This window comes from Nanorana parkeri, unplaced genomic scaffold (assembly GCF_000935625.1).
Source record: "Nanorana parkeri isolate BGI_ZX_2015 unplaced genomic scaffold, ASM93562v1 scaffold203, whole genome shotgun sequence".
In the NCBI taxonomy this organism is placed as follows: domain Eukaryota; kingdom Metazoa; phylum Chordata; class Amphibia; order Anura; family Dicroglossidae; genus Nanorana; species Nanorana parkeri.
In genome coordinates, this window is record NW_017306471.1 from 726,062 (window position 1) to 753,081 (window position 27,020).

At 41.9% G+C, this 27,020-nt stretch overlaps 2 protein-coding genes across 5 annotated transcripts in view; one reads left to right on the forward strand and one right to left on the reverse strand.

Annotated features, from left to right (window-relative positions):
• LOC108786309 (protein spinster homolog 1-like) overlaps positions 1–3,119 on the reverse strand; it is a 12,031-nt gene extending 8,912 nt beyond the window's left edge. The window contains exons 1-4 of the mRNA XM_018555568.1: positions 2,927–3,119; positions 2,557–2,622; positions 1,690–1,826; positions 766–917 (exon numbers count right to left, since the gene is read on the reverse strand). Of these exons, the coding sequence (XP_018411070.1) occupies positions 766–917; positions 1,690–1,826; positions 2,557–2,622; positions 2,927–3,119 (548 nt within the window). The remainder of the gene's footprint in view (positions 1–765; positions 918–1,689; positions 1,827–2,556; positions 2,623–2,926) is intronic.
• Positions 3,120–9,585: 6,466 nt separating this feature from the next.
• On the forward strand, positions 9,586–20,019 carry THG1L (tRNA-histidine guanylyltransferase 1 like). 4 transcript variants are annotated; one of them, XM_018555597.1, is made up of 6 exons: positions 9,586–9,807; positions 12,328–12,561; positions 14,405–14,574; positions 17,920–18,008; positions 19,114–19,221; positions 19,746–20,019. In XM_018555597.1, exons 1-6 carry the CDS (start codon positions 9,638–9,640, stop codon positions 19,902–19,904), a joined length of 930 nt encoding a protein of 309 aa, XP_018411099.1. In that variant the 5' UTR covers positions 9,586–9,637; the 3' UTR covers positions 19,905–20,019. The 4 variants fall into 4 exon arrangements, with proteins under 4 accessions (XP_018411099.1, XP_018411100.1, XP_018411102.1 ...); XM_018555598.1 differs by having other exon boundaries at positions 12,385–12,561; XM_018555600.1 differs by lacking the exon at positions 9,586–9,807 and having other exon boundaries at positions 12,410–12,556; positions 14,495–14,574.
• The last annotated feature ends 7,001 nt before the right edge of the window (positions 20,020–27,020 follow it).

Here is a 27,020-nt window from a genome sequence, read left to right on the forward strand (position 1 = left end):
GACATTAGGGGTCTTGGAGACCCCTGATGTCTCCATAAAGAGGACCTGTCACATATTTTGCTATCACATAAGGGGGTTTTCTAACCCCCCTATGTGATAGCAATAAAGTTTCCCCCCCAAAAATGTAAAGTTACAAATAAAAAAGAATTACATTTTTTTTAAAGTCCCCCCCATACATACACGCATGCAAACAGGCATCGGGTGCGCATACGTGTGAAAACGACGATTTCGCCCATTACGCCGCACATGTTACATATCGCCGCGAACGTCGGAATGAGAGCAATAATTGTAGGGCTATCAATCACTGATAACACTAAACTGATGAGCGGTAAAAGCTTTTAAAGCGTCGCCTATATTCAATTTTGGGTATGGTAATTTTTTACAATTTTGCAGGTGCGCGCAATTTTAAAGCATGACATGTTTGGTGTCTATTTACCCGACGTGACCCCGCTTTTTATATTTTACCAAAAATATGGGTGATAAATGGGTGTGGTTACTGGGGGGTGTGGCCACTAAAGGGTGTGGCCACGGAGGGGTGTGGTCACTGAGGGGCGCTGTAAAGCTTTCTCGCACAGGGCGCCTAAAGGCCTAAGGCCGGCCCTGCCCAAGAGATATAGGAGTTCAATATTTAATTGAACCACGCAATGTTCAACCAAAACGGAAATATTTAAGTTGGGTAAGACATAGCCATTAAATAAGATTGAACACATAAAAAGTCAGCTGTGACGAATAACTCGCTCTTATGTTCCTGTACAACACACTTACTTGCCAATGAGCACACACAGTTGAAAGAAAGCCAGAAGCCAGAAACGCTTTTCCTTTATGACTAGGTCAGTGATGATGCTGCTGTGGATTGGTGTAAAGCAGCCGTCTGCCACATTAGACAGAGCTCTCATCACCAGGAAAATGGCAAAGTACTGAGGAAAAAACAGATAAGCACAATAAGTCACCAATACTGCTACTTGAGCTTGCTGGAGCCTGTAGTTCTACAACCCTTGAAAGCTAAAGGCATATGCTCCAGAGAATGACATTGGCCTTCAAACTAAATGTTTGCCCATGCTAACACTTTGAGTTGCCTTTAGTTATTTGTGCAGGAAATTCTTGGACCTGGGGTGCTCCAGTTTGGAGGAGTTCTGCCACACCTATCCCTCAGCATAAAGCTGTGATTCTCTTTGAGGGGAGGGGCTAACCTCTGACTTCAGAGTTTAGGGTTGTTATTAATTTATTGGGCGCCCTTTGCGCAGAGTTTCTTCTGCTTTTGACCACTTAGCTCAGTTTGAATTATTTGTAATATAATATCAGGTTTACATAAAATATCTTAGTAAGAAATAATTCAATTCAATTACAATTCAGAGCTCCAAATTCAGACACTTGCAACAATTTTGCAAAGATCAGCCTGGGTGGGGCCTTCTAGAGGAGATTATGATTATTAGAGGAGCTTGAAATGGAAGGTTTACACCTCTATGGAGAATTTTAGGAACATCAGCTGAACTAGGGGGTAGAGCACAGAGGACACCCGGCAGTACAGCTTTGAGAAAGAGGAAAGCTGACGATCCACCCAAGCTGGGGTTAATTATAGCAACCAATCAGCATTTATTCTTCATTCTTAAACTGTTAAAATATATGATTGGTTGCTATGGGTTACTACTACTATATAAGCCTAAGTGTGCAGATGGGTATAAGGCTTACCTGACTAGGCACATATGAGCTTGCCAGACTCGCTAGGATCTTTAGGATGATGCCACCACACATCATGGTCTTCCTACTGTAGTGATCGACCATAATGCTAAACAGTATAACTGACGCTATATAGCTGGCAGTACACACTAGAATGAGGGAAAAGAGACATTGTTTTCATTAAGACAGAACAGAACTATTTTTTTCTAAAACAAAAACAACACCTTAACCTTAAAATAATAATTCCGTTTTGGATGTCCACCTCTGGGTTGAATCATCTTCTTATATCTCTCCTTTGGTAAGACAGCCACATAGCAGTCTCTGCCCATACCCATGACCAAGGTGTCATCATTTGTTTAGCTTTCTTACTACGGTTGGAGGAATTGGTGATTATGGTGGACATGTCCCACTTAGGGGTAAGACACCAACTTCTAAACAAATGCACACCACTGGAACTACAATTCTTGCAGTGTTATAGCTTTTTTTAAAGCACAGCAGCGAACCAGAAAAACTCACATGACCCTTTTCGAGCAATGCAGAGTGCCACAGCGCGTAGACTTAAACTAAAATGGTGGCCTAGAAAATATTGTTCTATCTCCAACATGTATGGGATACCTAATATGTGTTACATAATAGGTGTTTAAGTAAGCATATCTAAACATGATTGGGTGGCTTTACAGCTGCCCGCATCACTCTTATAGAGAATTGATGCAAAACTCAGGGCCCCTTTACACCCACCAGGCCCCAGGCACTTGCCTAGGTCACCTAGTGGGTGATGTGCCCCTGCCAGCACTGCTCAATATTGTTCTACAGTGTGTGGTATTCTGGGCACAATATGTGTGATGAAGGAAATATTGCTGGGGCTTTACTTTGACTTACCCATTTTCATAATAAAATTCCTTTCAGGCATCGGATGAAAATCGGCCCTGATGAAAGGAAATGCTCCTGTAAGAAAGTGAAAACAGATTTTAGCTTCAGTATCCATTGAACTAATAATATAGGGACTTTAAGACAATGTAAATTATAATCAAGTATAAATGACATTTGTGATCTGTTTGCCTGCTGTAATAACACGCCTTTAGTACTACTTTAGGAAATTATAAAAGTGGCTGGAGTTTCACCTTAATGTTTAAATTAGCGGTGTTCTTCTTTAAACACTTATTTAAAGTGAACTTCTGCCAGCAAGAACCTGCATTCTGTTCATTTTATCACACAAATGAGCCCTTAATCCAAATAAAAGCATACTTACCCCTCACTATAAAGTTATTGAGGGCCTCCTGGATTTTGAAGACCATCAAGATTAACAGGAGAACAATGGTTTCCCTGTTAAAAATGCTTTGTTGAGGCTGTTCATGCTCCAGGGGCTGTGAATCAAGGTCCAGGCCTTTGTCCACAACATCCCTCTGGAGAGCTCTCTGGTATTTAGAAGCTTGTAAGGCCATGGGGTCTCACAAGGTAGAAAACCTGCAAAGAGATAAAAGTTACATATTACACATACAATCCACATTAATTATCTATCCAATCTGTACATCTCCATCCAATCACAAACTGGGTTAGATCTGCCCAACAAGGTTATTGTACTGACAATTGGAATGTAGAAGTCTCACATGGAGTGGTGACTGTGTACAATACACTTTATTGATGAGACTGACTATTTCTAATGATACAAATGGTTTCCAGGTGAGCAGTGATCCCCAAATCCAGCATTATTTTCCTATTACTGACATAGGAAATATTCCAAAATAGCAGAACATGGTATAAACACGTCAGATAACTCAACTGGCCCCAATACATGACTATAAAAGGGTCAATTAATTGGGCTTTACTTAAAGGAGAACTATGGGGTTAGGGCTTTTCCCCATAGTTCTCCTAAGGGTAACGGGAGGACACAAACTAGCCGTCACCGTAAGCTACAGCTCGCGGTATACTGAGACGCCACAGCTGAAATGGATCCCGACAATTATGTCTGGATCTGCCCAGCTGCGTGAGTGACACCTGGCTCTGCCTATCAGAGGCAGAGCCAGCTGTACCCGCTCCGTCCATTCCGCCAGTCAGCGCTGGAGGATCGGAACGGGGAATCCAGTCCCTCCCGTCACGGCAGAGAGCCGTGACAGGATCGAGAAGTGAGCGAACGCCGGTATGTGTTCGCTCACTTCCCGATCTACTGAGGCGACCTGTGACAGTTTCATTGTCACAGGTCGGCTAGAACTATGAGGGTGAGTGTAAATCACTCACCTCATAGTTCTCCTTTAAGGACCCTTATTCTGATGTTTTTAGCTTTGTGACCTAAGACTAAAGTTGTATAGGGTCACACTATACGCTCAGTTCAGAAAGCTTGAGGCCCCGTTCACATATAGCGAATTGTCGCGCGATTTCCGCCGCGATATCGCGCATTTTTGCCGCCGCGATATCGCGAGAAGTCGCCGGCCAATGCTATTCAATGGCGCTGTCTTAACTCCATGTCGCGCGTCGCTCGACGCGGTCGCAAGTCGCTTCTACCGGACCCTTTTTTCGGCGGATTTTGCTTTTTTTCTATGGAGCCCGACGGAGAAGGTCGCGCTACCGTCGCTGGATCGTCGCCCCGAAAGTCGCGCTATCCCAGCCGCTGCAAAGGTATGTCGCAATATGTGAACGGGGTCTTACACAGGTCAGTTATGTGACCAGTTTTCAAATCCAATGAAAATAACTGCCATTGTTATGAAAACAAGGCTGCTTCTCCTGCTGTGTCCTCTGACACTGTTTTATATGGTCACAGTATAGGCTCAATTCATGAAGCTTTACACAAGGATAAGAATCCTTATCCTGGGGTGTTAGCTTTGTGAATTGATCATAATGTGTTGTATGATCAGAAGAGTGACATCTGACAATTGAAGCGATTAGCCATGACTTCCTCTGCTGACAGGATGTAAAGGAAAATCTCTTCATTAGGGGCACATATGGCAATTCAAATCTTACTGGTCCTCTAGCCCTATCCACTCTACCCAAAACAAATGGTGCCAACACTTACCAGTAGAAGCCTCTAACAAAACTGTGCTGCAATTCTCTATGGGAGAACCCCCAAAGAATGCAACAAAAAACGCTGTCGAAAAACCACAAAAAACGCAAGCCAAAAACGTTGTGGCACAACCACAAACAAACGCTGTGGAGCAACCACAAACCATGTGCCTCGAGCCAAAAAGACTGAAACACACGTACGCCCACAGTGGCTGCAGCCTGTTTTATAGAGAATTTGCTTGTGATGTCATAAACCGTGGTGTTGCTATTTTGAAGCGTCCCAGGCTGCCTAGGCTGGCTGTTTACTGTTACAGTGCACGTCTGTTGATGTAATTGACAGTTTACAATTTGAATCTGACTCTTGGCTGCAACAAACAGCTGATTTTTTTTCTAGTGCGTTAAAGAGTAAGGATCTGTATGGACGGGTTTTGGACCATCAGCTTGACTTCATTTTGAGATGCTTGTGGGATCATTTAAAAATAATTGACAATACAATACAACAATTGAAGTAGACTCCAGGTTTGCTCAATCCCTTACATGCTTTACTTACCCATAATATATACATATACAGTATACTGTATATATACTGTATATATATATATATAGTGCAAAATAAATGGGTAAGCCGTATTAGTCCAGTAGGCAAGATGTAAAAAAAAAACCCGTAGTATTGCAGTGTGCAATGATACCTTTCTTATCGGACTAACACAATATATAGGACAAGCTTTCGAGAGTGAACCTCTCTTCTTCAGGTCAGAAGCAATACTGATCAACATGACAGTTTGTCAGTTAAGGCAAGAGAAAGCTGTTAGAGAGGGGGGGGGGTGTTAGTGGGGTGTCATACATGTTGGACCTGAGAGTAAAAAATGCCTCCTGATAATCAAAAGACAGAACAAATAAACATAGGATGACAGATAAACCATAAACAGACCAGATATATACAACATACATGAATATTGCGATGTTCTGTAGATTCATAAAAAGTTCTGGTAGTGTGTCAGAAAACCAGAATCCACATTAAGTCCCTCCTTTATGGTGTAGAATCATTTTCATCTCAAATGTTTTCCTTTCATGAGTTTTTAAAATTCCCTTTCAGTACTTTAATTTTGAGGTTGTGGATGGAGTGATCCTTCTGGGAGAAGTGATGTCCTACTGAAGTGCAATATTTATTCTCTTTGTGGTTCTTGATCGAACTCCTGTGTAGGTTCATCCTGAGCTGCAGCTTAAGACCAGTTTCCCCAATGTAACATCCTTTGTCACATGCTGAACACTGTATCATGTACACCACATTAGCAGATGTGCATGAGTATGACCCCTTAATTGGGTACTCTTTGTTATTGTGACTTGCTGTATTCCTGTCACATACAGGTGAAACTCGAATAATTAGAATATCGTGCAAAGTTCATTTATTATATGGGGTCTTCTGAGAGTACTGGCTGTAGATCTTTGATAGTTTTGCGTATTACCTGGATTACATGGAAGTTTAAAAGGCTTTCTTCTCCTTCTGTCCATATTATGAAAATGCCATCAATATAACGATAATATTTGAATGGTTTGTGAGGGTGAGTGGCTAGGAATCTGTGTTCTAGGTCAGCCATGAAGAGATTGGCATATTGTGGTGACATTTTTGTGCCCATAGCGATCCCGGTCATTTGTAAATAGATGTTGTCATTGAAATTGAAGTAGTTGTGTGTCAGTATAAATTCAATGAGTTTGGCAATGGTCTCACTGTCATAATTATGTCTGACATTATGGGAGGAAAGGAATTTGGTGCATGCCTCAATACCATCTTTATGGGGGATGTTACTGTACAAAGATACCACATTCATGGTGACATGTATAGGATTAGCAGGTAGGTTAGTGATTTGGCTCAGTTTGTTCAGAAAATCTGTGGTGTCTTGTATAAAACTCCCAGTGTTGATAACTAGGGGCTTCAGAATGTTTTCAGTTAAGCCAGATATTTGTTCTGTAATTGTTTCCATACCTGTAATAATGGGTCGTCCTGGGTCTCCTGGCTTTTGGATTTTGGGCAGCATGTAGAAGGTCCCCATGTTAGGATTAGAGGGGAGCAGATTAAGTAATCCTTGCTGAACATGTTTTGGGAAGGATTTGATAAGTTTAATAAGTTCTTCTGTATATTCCCTGGTGGGGTCCTGGCCCAGCTGTTTGTAGTAGTTTTTATCAGACAATTGTCGGTTTCCTTCTGCAATGTAGTCCTGGGTGTTCATTATAACTATTGATCCGCCCTTGTCAGCTGGTTTGATGATGATTTCTTTATCATTCATTAAGTTATGCAAGGCTTTTCTTTCTGCAGGTAGGAGGTTGTTTGTATTTTTTTTCTGTTGGGTGGTAACAAGGGATGCTACACTCGTGCGGAAGTTGTCAATGTAATTGTCCAATTTGATGTTACGTCCTGTTGCAGGTGTGAAGCCTTCATTTTTTCTGCTGTCCAGGCTGGATGTGGTGATATCTTTGTCAAAGAAAAATTCCTTAAGTCTCAGTCTTCTAAAGAACTCTTCCAAGACTGAGTATAATTGTATGTGGTCCACTTTGGTGCTTGGACAAAATGTAAGCCCCTTGGATAGGACTGCTGTTTCCTGTATTGTGAGATGATGATTTGAGAGGTTAACAATCTCAGTATTGTCTGTGCAGCTTTCACGGTGGTTAACCATTTCAGCTTGGATAGGGACGTAGGTTGTTACAGAGGATGAGGTGAAATTGGTTAATCTTGTTTTTGGGACGTCTTTATTCTGTGCAAGGTTTGCCAGTTTCTTCTTTTTCTTACTGATGAGGCCAAATTTTTGGCTTCAGGTGCAATTTGTAGAAGGCTCTGGATCTGGCAGATGATCTCAGCTGCTGGTGAGTTATGGGTAGTCGAGAGTGGGTTCTTCATAGTTAGTCCCTTTGGGATGATGTTTATTTTCTTACAACGGGTAAGAATCAATATGTCACTGTTGATCTGAGTTTCTTATATATATTGACCACTTGCTGTCCGGAGCAATTTTTTACATTTGCACACACATGATAACATCTGAATTTTAGGCTGGAAAACAGCTTCAGACCCCCAAACAATGAGCTTCAGACCCCCAAACAATGATATTTTTTCTGAAAGTAGAGGCTCTGTGGAATAAAAATATGCTAGTTGCAATTTTTTATGTCGCACGGTATTTGCGCAAATGTTTATCAAAACAAGTATTTTTAGGATAAGATCCACTAAAATGAAATTTAGTGCACAGAAACAGAATATAATACCCAATTTTTGGGTAAAATATAAAAGACGCGGTCACGCCTGGTAAATAGATACCAAACATGTCAAACCTTAAAATTGCGTGCATCCGTGAAACCGCAAAAAACTACAATAACCCAAATTTCCCATAGGCGACACTTTAAACGCTTTTACTGCTCATCAGTTTATTGTTAACAGTGATTGATGGGCCAAGAGTTATTGGTCTCACATGTGTGGCGCAATTTTTGTTTTTGCAAGTAGGCGCATCTAACGCATGTTTCGTTGTATGTGCATACACATGTGGGGCGAGGACTATTACTCTATAGCTGGTGGTATTCTGCATTGCGCTGTATAATGTATTGCTGGGATTTGTTGTATTCTTCTATAGTTGGTGGTATTCTGCATTGTGCTGTATAAAGTATTATTACTGGGATTTGTTGTATTCCTCTATAGATGGTGGTATTCTGTATTATGTGCTATTGCTGGGATTTGTTGTACTCCTCTATAGCTGGTGGTATTCTGCATTGCGCTGTATAATGTATTGCTGGGATTTGTTGTATTCTTATATAGTTGGTGGTATTCTCCCTTGCGCTGTATAATTTAATTTTGCTGGGATTTGTTGTATTCCTCTATAGATGGTGGTATTCTGTATTATGTGCTATTGCTGGGATTTGTTGTACTCCTCTATAGCCGATGCCATTCTGCATTGATTGCTGTATAATTTTACACTTTCCATTTCACTATATTGCACGCCACATTTTCTTTTTTACGTCCAGCAATCCAAGCTGCTCCCATGATGGACTACAACCTCAATACAAACTAGTAGTCCATCACCGGAGCCATTTTTTTATAATCCTCTTAATAATCGGCTAATTGATTTTGAAAATAATTGTTTGCTGCAGCCCTAATGGATTCCATTTACTGTGTCCAGAGCACAAGCTTTGGCTGCCAATATCTGGGATAGGAGACACCAGGGTGTGTTTTCTTTTTTTAGGTTTATTAAGCCACACCCTCTATTGGAATTAGACACACCATTTCTTTTACTGCAGCACACTTCCCTTAACACCTTTAGTCCTCAATCAGCAACTAGAATTATTCTGGCAAAGAAACCCGCCTAGAATTTCACGAAGAGCCATTTAGGCGAGAACATGCACATTGAATTCCCTGACTGGACGTGATGATTCCGCCGCAGTCACGTGCTCCCACACAAGTCAGAGCGCCGGTGATCGATCAAAAGTACGAACTTATCAAGTTGTGGGACCGCATTACTTCCGGTTTCCTCAGAACTACGAGGTTTGCACACAAAACATGTTGTGCACGAGCGCCATCCACGGCATTGCCCTATACACATAGACCACAGCAATAAAGTAATACAATGATCTAGGATGACAGTAAGCCAGCACGTTCTTTATCTCAGGTGCCCCACTCAAGCGGCGGCCATATTGAGTGGGGCACCGGAGATAAATAACTTGCTGGCTTACTGTCATCCTACATCATTTTATTACTTTATTGCTGTGGTCTATGTGTATAGGGCAATGCCGTGGATGGCGCTCGTGCACAACATGTTTTGTCTGCAAACATCGTAGTTCTGAGGAAACCGGAAGTCATGCGGTCCCACAACTCGATAAGTTCGCACTTTCGATACATCACCGTCTTCTCGCTAGAGCGGCGTTTCGGTACTGTGGAAAAGAACCATAGAGCGGAGGTTCGCGGCTGCTTCAGCAACTTCCGCTTCCGGCTATGAGGACAGCTGCTCTTTGGTTTCTGCATGGGTTGAGGTTGCCGCGTGAGCTGTGCTGCCGGGGCATGGCGAAAAGCAAGTTTGAGTATGTGAGGGAGTTCGAGGCGCCGGATGCATGTCTGCCAAACTGCTGGGTGGTGGTGAGAGTGGACGGGAGAAACTTCCACAGGTAAGGTCATGTGACCAACGCGTGCACCTGCCCGTCTGCGGAGCTGTTATCACCAATCAGAGAGTTTGAGTACTCCCTTTTATACCTGGTAACTGTGGGTCATGTGACCTAGCTGGGCACGGGGCTGTCATCGGCCATCAGAGAGGCTGAGCACACACCACTTTGCAATGTCCCTGGCTTTGGTTATCATGCCAGTAGACCCCTCAGATGGTGGGATATCAGTCAGGTCTTTTTGCACTAAGAATCTGAATTCTTGTGGCTGGAGTCACAGGTGGTTCCCTGTTCTGAATGTATTTGCTCCATATGTCATTACATCTGAACACTGGCTGACCACTGTGGCTGCTGTCAGCCTGTCATTGTTTTGTACAGGCTGAGCGCCCACAGCTGTGCAGAACCACCCGAGATTCTAGCCCCAGGAATCCACAGCTGGCCCCTTGCCCCGTTCCCACTGCGTGATATGCAAATCGCGCGCTTGTCGCGTGATTTGCATATTGCGCGATATCGCGAGATTTGCAGCGCGACATTGCGTTCAAGCTTGCATTGAGCAAGCTTGAATCGCGGCTTAATCCGCTCCAAAAAGGGTCCTGTTGTAGCGACCCGCGACAGCAGGACCCTTTGCCCCATTGAAATGCATTGGAGCGCGATATCGCGCGGTAATTTGCCGCGATATCGCGGGAATTACCGCGTGATAAATCGCTCAATGTGAACGGGGCTTTAAACGCTTGTGTGAATGAGACCTTGCTGTCTTGACCTTTTCGGCCTCATTCACACTGCCGCACGTATTGTACCATATGCAAATAAATGGCCCCATACACATAGCCGCAAATATGCGTAAAAACAGAATGGAACCAAGATGCGTCCGGGCAGCGTATTTATGCATATTTTATTCTATTAGGAATGATGCATTCTGGGAATGCAAATAGTGCGCGCTTATACCGATATGCACATACGCTCGTATATACCCTCGTGTATATGCGCAATATACCATTTTGCTCGCGTTGTGTGTGAATGAGGCCCAAAGTGTACATGTAGCCATTCCTGAACTGTATCTGTGAGCGGCTTCCTGAGTGTGGTGGCAACATATTGCTATAGTGTTCTAAAAGCTAGGATGCTGGTTTAAAGCCACTCTGTGGCCACTTTAAAAATAAAAAAACTTAAGGCGCTCCTTGTAAAATAAGAGGTTTAAAGTGACACTCCAAGGATGTTCTTTTATGGAAACTTACATTGGTTCAATCTAAGTTTCCATATCTGGGGGGCCGCTGGGGATGCTGAAAAACGCTTTTGTAGACAGCGCTATATACAGCGATAGCTGTGATCTTCTTTGTGCAACTCCAGTGGCTTCCCCTGCACACACTAAACACAGGGATGCTCGGCACCGCTGCAATTCAGAGACTGCCTTGTATTTTTTTTCCACTGCATATAAGGTGTTCTTTGATTGGACAAGGTGGAGATTGTGATGTCATCTGCCACCACCTCTCTAATTGGTCCAATCAGAGAATGTCTTGTATTCATTAAAAAAATATTACAAAGTAGGGATGTCCCGATGCCACTTTTTCAGGCTCAAGTACAAGTACAAGTACATCCCCTCATGTACTTGCTGATACCAATTACTGATACTTTTTCTTAAAGGGACAGGTGACTTTAAATGATCCATAGTACAACTACATGTTATGTACTATGGATCGTGGTTTAACCTATTCATGTTAGCAGGGGATAATTGTAACTCTATTGCTGGAGTGTAGTGGAGGTGTGTGCTGTATATATGTACTACATATACATTACACACGTCCAGTACACTATAGCAATAGATTTACAGCCAACCCCGTCCCAGCTTCCCTTACTCACAGTTTCACTCCGATCCCCGTAGCCTCACGCGGTGATATTCTTTGAATGACGGCAGAGCTGAGGAAGTGACTCCGTGTTTAATGTGCGGAGGGGAAGCTGCTGGAAATGCACCCCGAAGATTACAAGTACATAGGCAAGTGAAACAGTTCATGTATATAGGGCTGCAGCTAACGATTATTTTCATAATCTGTTAGTTGCCCGATTTATTCAACTAATCGATTGGTTGTATAAAAAAAAAATCTCCCCTCTCTCTCCCTCCCCTTTCCCAGCCAACTAATCGATGATGAGAATAGTTGCCAACTATTCTCATAGTCAATTGTTGCAGCCCTACATGTATATGTATTTCAGCAGCCGGTGAAATGCACTCCTTTAGATATTTATTAACCTCCCTGGCGGTATGATTCTTTTTTTTTTTTTCTTTTTTTTTCAACTTTTGAGTCTCCCGCAGGTTCCGCCCCCTGCGACGCTCGCAAGGGACGGAACCCGGAAGACTGATGCCGGCATCGGCCGGAGGACACAGCGCGGCTCGAGGGACAAGGTAAGATACGCGCTGTGTATTCCCGAGTGTGGCTTGGGGTTACCACTTATGGTACAGAAAATTAACCCCGAGCCACACTCGGGAATACCGCCAGGAAGGGTAAGCTAATATTCCCAGAATTGATTGTTCCTGTTTAGGGTGTTTGCTTATCTGTGCGATCCTCTGTATGTTCTCACTGATCTCTGTTCCAACAGGTTCTCGGAGCAGCATAACTTTAGTAAACCCAATGACATCCGTGCTCTCCAGCTCATGAACCGCTGTGCACAGAATGTGATGGAAGAACTGAAAGACATCTGTCTGGCATATGGACAAAGCGATGAGTACAGCTTTGTCTTTCACAGGAAATCTAACTGGTACAAAAGGCGAGCAAGGTCAGTACATTTATAGTTTGCCTTTTCACTTTGAAGCATTGGGGTAAATTTAAGGCCTAATTCTTTTTGATGTGAAGAACATCATGTATAAAAAGCAAATGTTTTATCAGGTTTCTTTAAAAACTCTTAAATCACCATTCATGTCTAATGTAGGAATGTCAGATGGTGGTCTTAGGATTTCCAGCTTCATCTTTAACCCCTTCATGACTGAGGCCTTTTTTTCATTTTTTGCACCCATGTTATATTCCACATTTTAGGCCTGAAAATTACTTGAAACCCCCACACATTATATATTTTCTGAATGCCAAGACCCTATACAATATAATAGTGGTAGTTGCAAATTTTTATGTTGCGCAATATTAGCGCAACTCCTTATTAAACCCCAAAATTTCGTGATAAATTTAATTAAATGCCCCAAAACACAACAAAATACAATTTTTTTTTAATGAAATATAAAAGATGAGGTTACAACGAGTAAAACGATACCCAACATGCCCAGTTTACAAATTGCGTGCGTCCGTGAAACGGCGAAAAACTGCAGTACCCCAAAAAGTCCACAGAAGGCGCTTTAAAAGCCCCCACAGGGCATCAATTTAGAGATGCCCTAGAGTTATTGCTCTCACTCCGGCGTGCGCGGCAATACCCAACATGTGTAGCGCTTTATCGTTTTCATACGTAGGCGCACCCGACGCGTGTTTACGTGGCGACACGGGGGATTTTTAAAATTTTTTTATTATTAAATTTATTTGATTTGATTTTAATTTTAAAAAAATGTTTTTTTTTTGTTTGTTTTTTTAACTTTACTTTGACTGCTATCACAAGCCCCCCCATGTGATAGCAGATGGTGGTGACAGGTACTCTTTAAGGTGATGCTGGGGGTCCAAAAGACCCCCAGTGTCACCTTTACACTGGAAATAAGCTATTGAAGTGCAGATCGCACTATTAGCAAAAACCTAGTGAAATCCTGTCTAAAGCAAAACCCAGCACCCTTTTGAAGATCTGTGTTTACATTAGAGAGCTTTCCCTGTCCTGATGACTACACAGAAAGGGAAAAGACATATGCCCAGTTAGCATTAATGTGATACTGTCACTTTGGCCAGTTAAGGTTTTGAAATGATCCAAGTTGCTTTCTCAGCAGCTCAGCCCACCCTGCTCCCCACATTCAGCAGTGATTTATCAGCACCACTCCCTGAAAATGCTGAAATGCTGCTGATTTAATACTGGAAAAGGGGCAGCTGAGTGAATTGAGCTTGTGGTCTCTACTTTAAAACATATCTTTACTTTGCAGTCAAATTTGAGAAACTGCCACTATGTTTGTGTTTCATTTAGCACACATACTGATAACATGCACTGATAATGATCTGCCAGCACAGTACAGCAGAACCATCATTCTTGGAGAAATCCTTGCATTCATTTCTGTGATTGGCGGAGGGGAGATTGTGCTGTTCATCCACACCTCCTCCAATCACAGAGCACTTTTTTTCTGAATGGCGGATGTTTACTCACTGTGATCAGTGTACTATGGCTGGAACAAGAAATCTCAGCGCCGGACATTCAGTGCCAATGTCCGGCATCAGTGCTAACTTATTTTTTACTGTGCAAATCTACTAAATCGTTTATGACTAGAGTTCATTTTAAAGCTCATCTTTAATGTAACTATTTTCATTTAGTGTCTGGACAAAGCAGTCATTTTATATTTACCAACTAGTGCATTCTACATGAGAAAAATGTCTGACGTTGCATATTGATTTTGTGTGTGTGATTGATATTTATATTGCATTAAATAAACTTTAAGAATAATATTTGTCACAACTGAATGTTTTATGTTTTTTCTTTTTGCAAGCAAGTTTATGACGCACGTGGTCTCGCAGTTTGCCTCCAGTTATGTCTTCTACTGGAAGGAGTTCTTCCCGGATCAACCAATCTTGTACCCGCCTGGGTTTGACGGCAGAGTGGTCTTGTACCCCAGTGAGCAGAACCTCAAGGATTATCTCAGCTGGAGACAGGCTGACTGTAAGGAGCCATTGTAATACTCTTAGATCATAACAGTGACGTGTAAAAGTATCACCCAGATTTTGTTTTCATAAAATGTGGCCTTTGAATTCACATAGAACCAGCCGTTTGTACTGAATCTATAAGCTGCATTTACTTACAGCCAATTGTTTTACTTTATGGCTTCTGTGGATAAAAGAACATTTCTTAAAAGAGAACTAAAGTTTATTTTCTGTAATTTTTCCTTAAAGGAGAACTATGGGGTCAGGGCTTTTCCCCATACTTCTCCTAGGGTTAACGGGAGGACACAAACTAGCGTCCTCCCGTCACCCAAAGCTCAGTATACCGCGGTATACTGAGACGCCGCAGCCGGGACGGATCCTGGCAATTCTGTCTGGATTCATCGAGCTGCGTGAGTGACAGCTGGCTCTGCCTATCTAGAGGCAGAGCCAGCTGTACCCGCCCCCTCCCCCGTCCGTTCCGCCAGTCAGCCCTGGAGGATCAGACAGGGGAGGGGCGGGAATCCCTGCAGGGAGCCGTGAGTGACAGTCACGGCTCTCTGCACGGATAGATTGAGAAGTGAGCGAGCGCCGGTATGTGTTCCCTCACTTCCCGATCTACTGAGCCGACGTGTGACAGTTTCATTGTCACAGGTCGGCTCAGATTATGAGGCTGAGTGAAAATCACTCGCCTCATAATTCTCCTTTTAACACAGTTCTCTTCCTGCAGTCCTCAGAATCCACAGTTCACCTTTTTCTTTGTGCTATCCACACATGTAATCAATATAGAGCAAAGGCAGCCCACACAAGAGACGGGAGGAAATTTATCAAAATCTGGAGCAGCTGTGCAGTGCAGCCAATCAGCTTCTCTCTTCAGTTTGTTCAGTTATGATTTGAAAATGAAAGAAAGAAGATGATTGGTTGCCATGCACAGCTGCTCCATATTTTGTCTGCTCCCATTTTGATCAATTCTCTTCAAGGTCATCTCTGATAACAATTAGAAAAACTAGTAGGCCAGAGGCGCCTCCTTGTGAATTATGTTTTAATTGTAATTATATAAAATCATTATAGTATCATTACAGGTACTCACAATAAAATAGGATTGTCAAGCGCTCATCATTTGACAAAAACACCCTTGTGTCTCTCTCCGCTACGTAAATATTCTCTGCAGTTCTCCCTTCAATATGTCCAATTAAAGCAGTTAAAAGAAATCCTCAGACTGGGAGGCACAGGCTACACAGTTAGACACGCTTACAACTCGCTTGTCAAACCAAAAATGATCTGACTACCACGTTTTCAGGGCACGCTCCCTTCATCAAAATGTATCTTGTTCGGGACCAACGTGAAAGACTCTGAAGGGGGCGTGTCCCAGAAACGCATTAGCCAGATATTTTTTTTAGTTTGACATGCGAGTTGTAAGTGTGCTTATCTCCGTGTAGTAAGGTTTGTTTACCTCTTTGGTTGGACGCATTGCAGTGAGAACTGCAGATATTTACATAGGTGAGAGAGTGCTTGACAACCTATGATGAGCGCTTGACAGGCTATTTTATTGTGAGTACCTGTCTATTTTGGTTTTATATCATTACTATTAAACATATTTCATGAGGAGGCGCCTCTGGTTTTTGTGTTTGGTTTTTTTCTTCCTTTTTGTAATGCAAATTCTTTGACATCACAAGTAAAAATAGCTATGTGTGTTGTCTTTCTCTATAGGTTTCCCAGCTGATATGCTGGCTTAGCAGCATGACCTAAGATTCTCTATAACCTCTTGGTCATAAACATCCCACACTTTCCTTTTATTATGTTGTTATGCTCCTATATGTGCATAACAGGCAAAGACCATCACTGCACAGAACAATGTAGCTTCTCCCAGGCCTATCCTGTGTTCTGTCTAAATGATAGACAGCTGCACTTAGTTTAAAAAAAAAAAAGTAGCAATAGGAGCAGAAGAGGAAGGAGAATGGAGGGGATAGAGCTAAGAGTAAGGCCTTGTTCACACCAAGTGCAGAGCAGATCAGTTACAGACCGGATCAAAACTGTCCAATGTATTCCAATGGTATTTTTAGCTCCAGTTCACATCGCAGCGTGCAGGTCCAGAGCAGGTGAAAAAACTGCAGCAGGCCCTATTTTACCTGCTCTGGATCTGCAAACGCATGCAAATGCCGGGAACGCACTGAAAGCCCATTTTAAACTTTAAAAAAAAAAGACTAGCGTGCGTGTGACCGGATCTTCTCTGCATTTGGTGTGAACAAGGCCTAAAAGTAGTTGCTGCAGGGAGCTTCTGTGAGGGAATGATTATATCGCTTCCCCAGACAGAAGAACTGGCTTCATCACCTCCCACTAATGCTGAGGAAGTACACGGAGGAGACTCTGCAATTTTAAAGTGTTTGCATTTAAAAAAAAAAAAAAAGATACTTTAGTTCTGCTTTAGGGGCAAAGTTCACTGTAAATTGGTTCTTCTATAATGAGTGAGTGCTGGTGAGCTACATCATCCATTGCCTTCTTTATCTGGGGGACTCTGGTGGAGAGCTTTTCAGTGGTGTTCCTGACTCCACTCTCCCACACATTCCTCCATCACCAAAAATAAATAAAACTGCAGGCGAGAGGTTAGACAAGTGCTAATAACATTTCCAGAGCCCATGAGATATTGAAGGGAAGAGTTGGATCCATTTTCAGGTTTTTATTGCTGTCTGAGGCCCGATTAGGAAAATTTCCCCTCGTTTCCTGTGCCAGTGACAACATTGAAGGGACATCTTTTCATGGTCACAGACAGCAATTGAAAACTGTAAAAGGCTTCTAGTCTTTCCAGATCTAATTTTTTTTAAAAAATGTCTTAATGGAATATCTTTGTTGAAGAACTTTCACCTTCACTTTCTATTAATGGAAAACGTTTTGCAGAAACCTCAATAAAAATCAGACTGAGGCTTATCCAATTCAAAGAAAAGTGTTGCTTGAGTTCAACTTATTATGCAGTTATTTCTATAAAAATACATTTATAATATCTAAATAATGCCTTTATATCTGCCTCCTGTATTCCATATACAGCAGCACTAGCTGAGGAAGGGGCAGCACTTTGAGCTAAGGGGATAATAACCTCTTCATTATGTTGATATTTATTATTCAGTCTTGGGATTGCTCTTGGACCATACTGTATTTGTTTATCTGCCAGGAGGTCCACGACCTAGTTGTCCTGTCTGGCAGGGGTGTTTGCATCACAAGACTAGCTGAACAGAATTATGCATCCTTTGGCTAGTAAAACAGGTAAAATATATACATGTCATCTGTGTTTTTAGCTGATTGCCTGTACACGTTATGTGGCACTCTTACGCCCTTTGGTAACTTACATTTTTTTGTGCTTGCCTTCCTGCAGGCCACATCAACAATCTATACAACACCGTTTTCTGGTTGTTGGTACAGAGGGGAGGATTAACTCCAGCACTGGCTCAGGACCGGCTACGGGTAAGTTTTTTATGTCAATGTTTTTCACTTTTAGCCCTCACGTTTACCCGCACGTCCATGCGTGTATCCCTGCTCGGACGTAGACAGGATCCATCCTGTCAGCGTAGGAGTACGGACACCCACACAGACGTGCAGTTCAGGTGAGCGTACAGCCGTGTACTCCCATAGAGGAAAACGGGCTCCTGCGTACAATCACACGCAGCACCTGTCCTTGGGAGCGGCCCAATACGGATCTGTACTGGTCGGCTGTCGTGTGAATGAGGGATAAGTGTTTTCAGTCAGCATCACTAAGAATACTTTCAGGTCGTACAAGAATGTTCTCCTGCCACACAACCTACCGCCAAAGTTCATCCTGGAATATGTATAGCTGAGTGCCCTGCTCCTTCAGTGCAGGCACTGCATAAAAACCTGATTATTGGCCTGCATAAAAAATACAGACCAGCGTCTTCCTTAGTTCTGAGTAGCACTTTAAAGTCCTGGCAGTGTAAGATTGAACTTGCGTTTTCAGTTTAGCTGAAGTCGTCAGCTTAACTTCTGAATATATTCTGGAGGGATAATGTACTAGAAAAAAAATCATACAGGATTTCTGTGCCAGCACTCTCTAGTGACTTCTCCTTGGCGACATGTATAATTCACTTAGGGCCCAGTTATATTGCTGTATGTTTAAAATACAGAATGAGGGGAATTTGCTAAGACTGGAGCAGACACATTCTCAAGCAGCTGTGCATGGCAACCAGTCAACTTTTCAAAGCTTAAAGTGACTCTAAGCCTCTGGAGTTGAATCTTAAAAATACATTCAAGTACCTTAACAAAAATGTTTCTTATTTGTGTATCACTCGGCTGTAGATCCTCAAATCATCTCTGAATTGTGCTGATACCGTCCTTCCTTCTGGAGGGTGGATACATTTGTTCTCCATGGTCCTTGTGTGTGTTGTAAAGTAGTCACCGCTCCAAGCTCACTCCTGTGATAGGCTATAACTTCAATAGAAATTAGTAAACTAGACATAAGATTATAGTCTCAATCTGTTGTAGGGGGGAAGGGTTCCATGATGGATACTTTGCAGAATTACAGACCTGCTGTATTTTGTTTTTTCTCGCCCTACAGGGAACACTTGCTGCCGATAAGAATGAAATATTATTTTCAGAGTTTAACATCAACTACAATAACGAGCCGTTACTGTATAGGAAAGGATCTGTCATCCTAAAGAAGAAGGTAATAAGAACTTTTGTTTTACAGTCTATATACTGGTGAAGCTAAATAAAACATTGGGTTAAAACATCTGAACAAAAGAAAATCCTCCATGAGATTTGAAAACTCTGAAACCTTGCTGAGTGCTGCACTGACTCTTCAAAAATCTCACAGCCATGCATCTGTGCTTCAATCTCCATTCATTCCTATTAAAAGGTCATCCACCTTTCACTGTAGGGGTGCATGGCCTGTCCATAAGAATGAATGCAGATTGTGGTGCACATGCATGGGAAGAGGCCAGCAACGCATAGCTGGCCTAACACAAAGATCTCAGAGGAGTGATGACTGGTAATTGTAAGGCATGGAGGAAGGTGCCTGGCCTCAATAAGGATATCTGTACTAAAAGTAGTTATCCTTTAAGTGCTTGTTGACTGTTGTCATTAGAGATCACATGAGGTTCTGTGTGCTTCAAATGAGATGACTGCCTCTAATACTTGAATTGTTTTTGTACCTTTTTGTTTTTTCTTAACTTGTACTTTCTGTTTTAGGTGAATGAAATCAGCAAGAAAGTAATAAAGCTGAAAGGTGAAGAGGAGAAGGAAGTGGAGGTATCCCGTGTACGGAACCAGTTCGCCATTCTGCATTGTGATGTAATCAGCGACAAGTTTTGGGAGGAGAACCCAGATATACTTTCAGCTGAGAGCTGAATAAAGTGCTTTTTTCCCCTGCTTCTTGTTGACGCCCCATAACTGACACTACTGGGATGTATGGACCAAAGAAGTTGGCAGAAAGTTTAGTCTCTCAATTACTCAAATTATTTATGGGAACATTTTAGAATAAAACCTTTTTTTGTAAGCAAAGTCTGTGATTGTTGTCTGCGTAAAATCTCGTCTAAAGGTGTGCTGCAGGAGAAGGGCTGTTAGACTTGCCTTTTTGGCGACCCAAGTCTCCTACATCCCCATCCAGAGGGTTGAATGCCTGTGTTCCCACCACACATCTTGGTTCCAATCCGCTATCTCCTAAATCACTGTTGTGTCCTATTGGATGGGAAAGTAGGGAGCAGATGCTTGTGAGATTGGTAAATTGTTCCTTCAACCTATACTTGCTGCACAGGCATTTAAATACTTAGTGGTATGGTAGTGTAGAGGACCAGATGAGGCTCTCAAAGTATACTCCAGTCAACGTTGCAAATTAGAAAGAGAAACACTGAAAAGCTGCATGCTTTGTGTCCCTTTCAAAATCTCTCCTACTTCTACTGTGTTGTTGCTGACTGAAGTCTGTACAATATTTCTTGCCTTTGTCTCGGAAATAATACACAATAAAACCTGCCTCATCTCTCTTACATTGCAGCCCAGTAAAACCATTTACATGATGTGCAGCGTGTCTGTGTAATGTATCTGGCTTTTATCTTTGACATTATACACTATACATTTTGTGTCACACTAAAAACCTTCCTCGTCTCTCCCTCTTACAGTGCAGCAAAGTAAAACTGCTTGCATAGTGTGCAGCAAGTCTGTACAATATTTCTGGCTGCTGTTCCTTAAATAACATTTTTATTTCTTAATAAAAACTGCCTTACCTCTCCTTCCTACATTGCTGCTCAATCAATCTGTTTGCACACTCCAGCCACTGACCTTTATGTTTGGGTATTGTCTCTGAAATATGGCTTTATAATTTTTATTACACCATAGCAACTGCCTTGTCTTTGGAATGTGGGGTTGCAGTTTTGAAGTGGTTTTGTGCAGTCTGTGTCATTTTATTAAAGTTTGTAGACAATACATTGTTGTACTGCACTAAAAGATCACACGCTATGCTATAAAACATTTTTTGCCACTGTTTGGCAACTGTTTTAAAGTTGAGGGCTTAAGCTTAACTCTTTTTAAAGTGTAAACCGTCTAATAGTTTTTAGATCCCAAGCTTTTGGAGAATGAAAATGGGTAGAATTGATTTTTAGCATCTGCCCCAAATTGACTGCAATGAGGTTCAGATTAAAATTTACAATTTCTGGATTTTACAATAAATTTGTAAAATTATTTTACAATAAGTTTAATGGATGCCCTGCAGTTAGAACCCAGACACTTTCACTCATCACGACTTAGAAGCATCCTGGTCTCTTGGAGCAGAGACTTTTGCTGACTTCTGGAATGAAGATTGGCCACCTTTCCAGTTCTTCAGCTTCTGGCCCGGCCTGTAGGAGGGCATCACTTTAGAGCAATTTAGATTCTGGTTCTGGACTGCGTTCTTCTCTGTCTCTCATCAAAATAAAGGAAAAGAAGCATGGAAAAAATAAAACAAGGCCAGACACCACACCTACAGACTGGTAAGCGGAAATATTTTACAGTGTAAAATATATGTAAAACTCTAACTGCATTACATTGCGGTTGCAAAACCACTGTGTATCAACAGCCCCACCCACGATATGACTGTTTTTACCTTTTTATTTTCATCCTCTTTTGCAACTAAGTGATCAACAGAAATTTGCTAATTGCCGTTCTAAATTTTTATTTAACATTCTGTTTTGGCATGAATGTTTATAAATAAGTTAGATCGAGAAACATTTTCCAAATGCTCCTTCAAATTTTTTGGTCACTGCAGTTGAAATCGATAGCCGGTTTGACCCCATTAACGATTAAAACGTCGAACAAACGTTTTGTTCGTTTTAAATTCTAACCATGTATACCCTTTGTTATGGAGCTGATTGCATATCTACAGCTATGGGACTATAGAACAGGAGTGTTTAAGCACCGAAAGTGCGCTGCTATTTTTAAGGAGGAATTCAAACCAAATGGTATTATTCAGGGTGCAATTAACATTTCTAGACATTCCCTATATGATAGCAAATATTTACATTTAGAATGAAGAGGAATACCAACAAAGTTGTATGTGACTGTCATTGTGCAGGACTCTAAGGTCACTGGTGCATTTCACACATTGGTATGAATACTATAGCTGTACTGTACTATACTATACAAAGTCTGAGCTCAAGAAAAGCAGAGAGGTTGCATACCACATTTGGATAATAAAGCTACAGGGACCAGTGTTGAAATGGATACAATTTGTTTATTAAAAGGTATTTGAGAAATGGAAATGGTACAGTGAAACATCACTATAAATGATATAGCATACAGAACAATTTCTAATCAAGCCAAAAGTGGTCAGGCATCTTAAAAATAATTTACATGTTACTGAAAACGTAAGCATGGTTCATAAAGAACAGTGCTTTACCATGTATAGGGCTAGTAATGCTAAATCCTACCATTAAACTGGACTTAAATGAAACCTGTACTGCAAGGTATTTTGAAGGTGCCATGGCTAATCTTCTGAAAATGCTAACTGCAATTGTCTGGCTGCAGTATTTGTTTGGACAATAACATAGAACAAGTATCCAGATCAGGAAAGTCAGAGTGAAGTCAGAGCTCCTAATCTGCATACTAACTCCAGGTTAGTGACTTAGAAGCCTATCGATTAGCATGGCCGACAGTAAACTAGTCATTTTAGATTGGGAGGTCAGCAATGGCAACTTCCATACTGCTTCAGTGCACTTTTCCTTACAGGGAATGCAATAAAGTAAGAAACTGTGCAGATATGCCAATACTACCCCTTTGGGATCTGAGCCCAACAACCACACAACACATTTTAAACAAAAAAGCAACTACACAATACCTCTCTACCCTATGTAATGGTGATGGAGAGGGGAAGGTGTTTGTAGTTACAATCAGAAGAGAAGCCTAGAGTGACAACGCTACTCCTGCACAGATACAGAGTAGGCATGGTCACCCTTGGGCAGGAAGTGTGCTACTAGCAGGATCAGCAAATGAAAATAAAAGGAAAGTAATGGTGCAGTGAATGGCACTTTAGATGCGCTATAAACAGCTTTAATATTGGAAGTCTTATTTAATTGTTTGAGAATGTGACCTCTTTTATATACTACCTACATCCAGTCAGTCAGTATATGACAGTTGTTTCCATGGTGCAACTAAACAAATCAGTGGCTCAGCAAATATTTCACACTGCGATGGTGCAATAGTAGCAAATAAAAAGTGACATTCTTTATTACAAAATGTGCTTGCTATGAGTCAGTATGACAAAGTGCTCTTAAAGTGCTATAGCAGGGTTCTACACCACCTAGAGCATTCAGCAGAAAACATACAGGGTGTTGCATCTGAGCGAATGTGAGCCTACTGTTGGGCTGCTGTAAAGACTATTTAAAATGCTGAACAACTTGCCGAAACAAAAACAGAATACAGTTAGGATCATTGAAGTGACATTTCCACTCTAACACTAGTCAGTTTATATTCGTGTTGTCAGTTTACCTGGTAACAGTATCTACAGCCACTTTACATCTCTATTTGTGGTTCTATTTAAGCCTTAGGGATAAGTGCACTTTTGTGATAAAAACTAAAATTCTTACATTGCTGGCCAGAGTTGATTCAGTGGCAACAGCCCAAGCATTGTTTTTGTACAGCACATGCATTCAGTGAAGTGCAGAAAAGGATATGTGCGGAAGCAAAAGAGTCAGGGCATGCTTTCCAGTGTTTATGAAATAAGAGATCCGTGGTTTGCCTTAAGATGTGCATGCTTACTACCAGACAATCATGAGCTATCAAGTAGGCATATCAAAGGGTTATCAGGGATGCCTCTTTTGACTCCATATAAGAAAGTCCTGTGTAACAGGTCCGAGCACACACACTTTATTATTTCCAGATAACACTGGGACGGTATCTTCTGCTTCGACATTGTGGGAGCATAAGTCAGTCATTCGTGGTCACTTGATTTAGATTGCCTCTGAACATAAACACAACCAACAAATCCAGTGCTTTGAAGATGATCTAGATCGCGCGTCCCATGCTTTTATGTCAAACCCTTTGGTTTCTAACTGCAAACAATTGGAAGCGATTTTAGCAGACCTTGATTTGTGTCTCAATGATAGGGCTGAACACTCCCTGCGATGGGCAAAACCAAAATTTTACTCTAAAGGCAAGAAGCCGGACTCTAAGCTGGCCAAGCGGCTTTGGACGTTCGACAATGCTCCAACTCCTATGTCCCTTAAGACTAGTCTTGCTACTTGAACCAGTGATCTGGTCCAAATCCTAAGCGAATTTCGCCACCAACCTTCTAAAATATACTCTGCCTTTTCATTGGACACCATCCGCGAGTTTTTTGCTTGAGTCACCCTTCTGGAGATCCCGCAGAGTGGTCACGATCTTCTGGAATCGGAGATCACTGTTCTTGAAATACAGGCCAAAAATATTTTCAGTGTAGTAAGCAGTCGGGACCGGATGGTTTCTCAGCATTGTTCTATAAAAAAAACCTTTGAGGATTTATCTTCTCACTTGGTTGCCCTGTTTAATGGTCTCCTGAAGGGTGACTATGTTCCTGGAGATGCTCACGGCTAACATTGTTATGTTACCCAAACCTGATAGGGATCCCCACTCCTGGACCAATTACCATCCTATGTCCTTAATAAATGTAGATATCAAAATTATTTCTAAGGTTCTCACTGCCTGTATCAATCGGTTCCTGGGATGTTTGGTTAAGAAGGATCAAGTTGGCTCTATTTCCTCTGGTGACAGCGTTCATAGAGTTCTGCATTTAATCCATCTGGCCAAGTCTCGCTCGCAGTAAATAATAATATTATCTTTAGATATTTCCAAGGCTTTTGATATGTTGTCAAGGCCTTATGTTTTTGAGGTCCTCCGTTACTGTGGTTTTGGCTCTCATTTCTCATCATGGATTAAGGCCCTATACTCTTCTCCCCAAGCCAAACTCATATATTGTCGCTTTGAATCTTCTCTATTACCTATTGCTTGGGGCACCCATCACCCATTCTTTTTAACCTGGCCCTTCAGCGGAATACATCAGATCATACCCTGATATTAGCGCCCTTGAAGTGGCAAGTGTACATAACAAAGTGTCCCTTTTCGCTGATTATGTCCTTCTGACCTTGACTTACCCTCTTTTGTCTCTTCTAAATCTCTTTAAAGCGCTGTCTGACTTTGGTTAACCTGCAGATTAGAGATGAGAGCAATCTAAATCCCGGGCCCTTGATGTCTCTTTACTGCCCAGAACGCTCCTTACCATTCACTTGGACCTCTTCTCTCAAATATTTTGGTACTCATTTAACCTCTTCTTATGATACCTTGTACACAGTTAACATCCCTTCCCTCTTGAAGTCCCTCGGCAGCTTACTTACTTCATGGAAGCAGCACCCTATCTCCTGGATTGGGCGAATCCACCCAGTTAAAATGACCTATTTGCCTAAACTACTCTATATATTCCGAGTCCTACCGAATCATATCCCTAGTCATGTCCTTCGCACCTCGCAGTGTAAGGTTATTTTGTTTATCTGGGATAACTCTAGACCCAGGATAAACCAAAAAGTACTTTATCGCCCTAGATCTTGCAGAGGTCTAGCTGTCCTGAATCTTCGACTGTACTACGCTGCTGCAAACATAGCCCCCCTGGCTTTTTTGCATTCAATGGTTCAGCTCCCTCTCTGGGCCTGTTTGGAACTAGAGGAATGCCATCCCACTCCTATTTCATCACGGTTATGGCTACCACCTCCTAATCATCCAACAGCTCTTAATCCTTTTCTTTCCCATTCTTTGAAGGTATGGGACAGAGTAAAGTATTCTGGCAACTTGATGTCACCGCATTTTCCCTTGCCTAATTTATTTAATTGTCCCCTTTTTCACCCTGGTGCTTCTGGCCCTCAAGCGTTCTCTCGGTGGGCGCACAACGGCTTATGCACCGTATATTCTTTTACCCCTTCGGGAATTATATCTTTTCAGCAGCTATGTGACTCTTATACTATCCCCCTCCGAGAATGGTACCGCTATACCCAAATTAGTCACTTTATCAAAGCTTTGATAAAAAATAATGCTACTGCTATGCAATTAACTCAGTTTGAACATTATTGCCACACTAACCTGCATTCTCCTTGCCTTATTTCTATAATCTACTCCTCTGTACTTTCTTCATCTTCCCTTACTCTTACCCTCTACCAGCATAGGTGGCATAAGGAATTGGGTAGGTCCTTGACTTCTGAAGATTGGCAAGCCATTTGGCATTCTGTGGCTCGTTGCTCTCGCAATGTGCTGGCAAAATTCGTATAAGGTGTTGTATCGTTGGTATTATACACCTGCCCGCCTCGCAAAATGTATCCCATTGTACCCTCCACATTGTTTTAGGGGATGCCTAATATCTGGCACTCCATGCGGTGCACCTGCCCCTGCGTATCTAATTTGGATTAGAGTTTATAACTTGATTCTCTCTCTTTTTCATGTATTTCATGTATCCTTGCAGAAGGATCCGTGCGAGGCGCTGTTACTGAAACCCATTCCACAATTAAACCGGTTGCAGAGGATCCTGGTTTCTCACATTTTCATTGCTGCTAAATTGACTATCGCAAGATCGTGGAAGACACCGTCCTTGCGTTTCGGAGAAGTCAAAAATCAACTTAACGATATCCTAGTGAATGAGAAATTGATGGGTGTCCTATCTGACACACACGATCACTTCTTGGCAATCTGGCAGCCCTGGATCGACTATTCCAGACAGCAGTCATTTGATTCTGAGTTGTTGTCCATTTAGGGATTCTGTGCTTCCCTTCATTCTATACTACCCTCTCTTATGTTCCTTTTCTCTCCCCTACCTTCGGGTTCTATTTTCCTGGCTCTTTGCTTGTTGATCTGGAATTCCCCTCCCTTTACTATCATTTTATTTCTTTTTTTTTTTTATCTGTCCACTTAATACATTGCCGCATGTTGACTGCACTGTAGGCTTTCCCTATATGGGAACTAGGCCGCCTATATGCCTCCTCA

Excerpts from the sequence above, each read along its gene's own strand:
- THG1L (XM_018555597.1), top strand. The coding sequence starts at position 9,638 with ATGAGGACAGCTGCTCTTTGGTTTCTGCATGGGTTGAGGTTGCCGCGT. Across the intron at positions 12,562-14,404 it reads TGGTACAAAAGGCGAGCAAG|CAAGTTTATGACGCACGTGG; the intron begins GTCAGTACATTT and ends TCTTTTTGCAAG. Across the intron at positions 18,009-19,113 it reads TGGCTCAGGACCGGCTACGG|GGAACACTTGCTGCCGATAA; the intron begins GTAAGTTTTTTA and ends CTCGCCCTACAG.